The 3,185-nt window shown below is 55.5% G+C and overlaps 1 protein-coding gene across 1 annotated transcript; it reads right to left on the minus strand.

The window, feature by feature from the left end:
* Nucleotides 1-1,113: 1,113 nt before the first annotated feature.
* LOC119513301 lies at nucleotides 1,114-2,967 on the minus strand. The gene is made up of 2 exons (XM_037808372.1): nucleotides 1,697-2,967; nucleotides 1,114-1,616 (listed from the first exon to the last, which is right to left on the minus strand). Exon 1 carries the CDS (start codon nucleotides 2,663-2,665, stop codon nucleotides 2,300-2,302), a length of 366 nt encoding a protein of 121 aa, XP_037664300.1. The 5' UTR covers nucleotides 2,666-2,967; the 3' UTR covers nucleotides 1,114-1,616; nucleotides 1,697-2,299.
* Nucleotides 2,968-3,185: the final 218 nt, after the last annotated feature.

Here is a 3,185-nt window from a genome sequence, read left to right on the forward strand (position 1 = left end):
TTTGGAGCATAATATTGGGGAGATGGTAAGAATCTAAGCAGTGGGGAATAATGTAATAAATCTGAAATAAGGGGATTAAATAGAGGTGGATATTTAGGGGAATGAGCCAATGTTAGGACTGAAGAGGCAATAGGATCTAATGTTATAGTTGTGGGAATCAGATATTGGAATTTGGGGTAGAAAATGGAGGCCCAGATTTGGTAGTACAGGATGGGTCATGATCTTGTGGAACTATCTATCAAACATTTCCAGAATAGAAGGGGGCTACTATCAGGGGATTAGCTGAGGGAAGGATACTTGGGGAGCATACCCTGTGTAGTCACTGAAGGTCTGTATAATAAGCAATAATCTGGGCTGTATGAATTTGAAACATTGGGACCACATGTTTGGGAGCGCCAGACCACAGACTAAGATTCAATGGGTTGTCAATATTAAGGGACAGTGTTCAAGACTGAATACTGAAGATCCAGTATGCATGAGTGAAAGCTGGATAAACAGTGAGGGGTACCAATCATGGTACTTTATAGAGACTTGATTGTGAGGAATAGTGCCCCACTAATTGAGGGGATGATTGTAGTTAAACTGTGACGTTCAAGTATGGGCTGACTCTAGGGGAACAGTGGGTGTCATACTTGTGGCACTGAAATCAAGTGTAGATATGAAGGCACAGTAGTGATATGGGATAACCAGAAGCTTGAACTGGGGAGTGACAGCGTATGCTATTGGAAAACAGTGAGCTCATCTAAAGACACACACCGGGTGAATCAGGGGCAAATTCTAGAGCTCAGCGGAGGGACTATACTGGCAATTGAGACAACTGGGGGCTCAACAGTGAGCGGAAGCGGGCAATGCCCTAATGGCACAGGGGCAGACCTGCTGTTAGGGGGTGGCAGGACTGGATACTGGCATGTTGTGGGGATCTGATATAGAGAAAGATGCCACTGAGGGCCTGTATTGCCATTGGGTGGCAAGAGACACCGTACCTTGGAATGCTGGATAACGGGATGAAGTCTGTTTTGGAGGGGCGGTAGGAATGTTGGTGAAGATAGTGAGGTGAATCTTGGAGCTGACTAGGGCCTAATGCGTGACTGGAAATTAATAGGAAGTTGAATATAGAGGAGACTGAAAAAAGAGATTTATTCCATCAGAGGTACCACAATCACAGACATTTCCAAGTAAAACATACACTGTTCAAGTGTGCATTTAACATTTTTAACATTGAACATTTAATATTCATGGGTACACAGAAGTGTGCAGGTAGGTGAATAACTCTCGTAGGTGGGTGAATAACTCTCATATTAGGCCTTCTGGGTCTGAGATACAAATCCCTCGGGGTCGGGTTTCAGGACAAACACTTTTCAGTGTCAAATCCCACCCCCTTCGTCTTGGATCCCACAGGATGAGGCCGCCGCCGCCGCCGCCTGCCCTCCCGCCGACCCCAGCCAGGGCCCCCGCAGTCTCATTCCGCGCATGGGACACGCTCTGGGCCTGCGTCCCGCGCTGTCTGCAGCCGCGGGTCCCTAGCAGTCCAGGATCCGTCCGGAGCTTGCCTTCTTGATGATACAGTCTTCACAGCTGTGGGGCTTGGTCCGACTCAGCAGCAGCAGCAGCAAAACCTAAGGCAGGAAAAACGCCCGGTCCGGGTCAGTCGCAGCCCTTGGGGGCGCAGCGCGCTGCTTGGGCGAACCGCACTCACCCGGTCTAGCGCTCCCGCGGCGTCCGCTGCGCGCTCCGCTCCACTGCCTCCCGCTCTCCGAGTGCTTTCCCCTCGCCAGCTCCCGAGCAGAACCGGCTCCCCCCGAGGGCCATGCAGCATCACAGGGCTCCAGCCCAGCCCCGGCCAGGGCGTCAACCCTCCCCGCGGGGCCCTCTCTGGAAGGCCGCGGGCCGGGGTCTGGCTCATCCCTTAAAGAACAAAAGGTTGGGTTTGCTGTGCGCACCCCAAACACAAAATGATGGGCTCCCTGCGCGTGGCCCCAGCTCACCAAGAGATAAGGTCCTGGAACATTATCTTAATCGTAAACAGGTTCAACCGCACCCCGGAATTCTAAACGCTGGGGGTTGACTGTGCCCCTCCCTCCAAATCTCCAGGTGCAAACAGCACCCTTATTCCATTGCCGACAGCTACTTTGCACCTTCCTACTGATGGACAATTAGACAGAGTGACAAGCAAAGAAGAAAAGAAACAAGCATCGAAAGCTAGATGAAGGGGGTGCAACGCGTCCCCAAAACGCAAAATGCCGAGCCCTTTCCCCGCTTCACCCGCGGCCCTGCGCCGACCGCGTCCCGCCCGGGCTGCTCAGGCGAGCTGTAAATGGATATAGGTAAAGATGCAAGAGGTGATGGAGAAGGCGATGGCCGCGTAGATGAAGATGGAGAGGTGCGGAAAGTGGTCGAGATAGCAGCCCTCGTCCTGAGGGGGAGCCTCCTCCTTGGGCGGGGGGCGGGCGGCGGCCTTGAGGGGCTGCCCGGCGCGGGCCCCCTGCGCCTTCCAGCCTGCGCGCCGACCAGCCTTGTTGCTCGCGGCCGACGTCGACCTGGGCGCGCGGGCTGCGGGGGGCTCTTCCGGGGGAGGCTTGTCAAACAGGCCTTCGGAGTCCGAGTCGGGGTCCGGGCCAATCTGCTCGGGTCCCCAGGGCTTGCGCTGGAAGGGTCCGTCAGCCATTGGCGAGGTCCGCGGGAAGGTCGTCCTGCGGGTCTCGGCGGTGGTCTCCGGAACGACAGCGCAGTGCGCGGCTGCAGCGACCGCGGTTGTTGTTCTCCTACTCGGGAGGGGGCGGCTGGGGGCGGAGCCAGCGGAGTCGGGGGGCCTCTGCAGGGTCCGCTGGGCCTCTCAGCGAAGGCGCCGCTCCCCCCGCCTCCTCCTTCCGCCCCCCGCCTGTTGCAGAGGTTGGCTCGCCCTGTTCCAGCCCCCGGACGCGCGGCTGGTAAGTCTCTGCGCAGCCTGGTTTGTTTCCATGGCAGCTGGACAAGGGTCGCACGGGGGAGGGGGCGCGAGTGATAGTGGGGACCCAGGGGCGCGAAGAGGGGGCTTGGCGCGCCAGACGCTGGGAGCCCAGAGGCGGATCCGTGAGCAGCTGAAACGCAACGGGTTTCCTTCTCCTTTTAAAAGAAATATTTATTGTGGGGTCTTTTTAAAAATTTTTATCTAAATTTTAATGCATGAAAAAATATTTATTACAAGA

This window comes from Choloepus didactylus, chromosome 18 (genome assembly GCF_015220235.1).
Source record: "Choloepus didactylus isolate mChoDid1 chromosome 18, mChoDid1.pri, whole genome shotgun sequence".
NCBI lineage: Eukaryota > Metazoa > Chordata > Mammalia > Pilosa > Megalonychidae > Choloepus > Choloepus didactylus.

Coding starts and splice junctions, on each gene's coding strand:
- LOC119513301 (XM_037808372.1), bottom strand. CDS start 2,665: ATGGCTGACGGACCCTTCCAGCGCAAGCCCTGGGGACCCGAGCAGATT.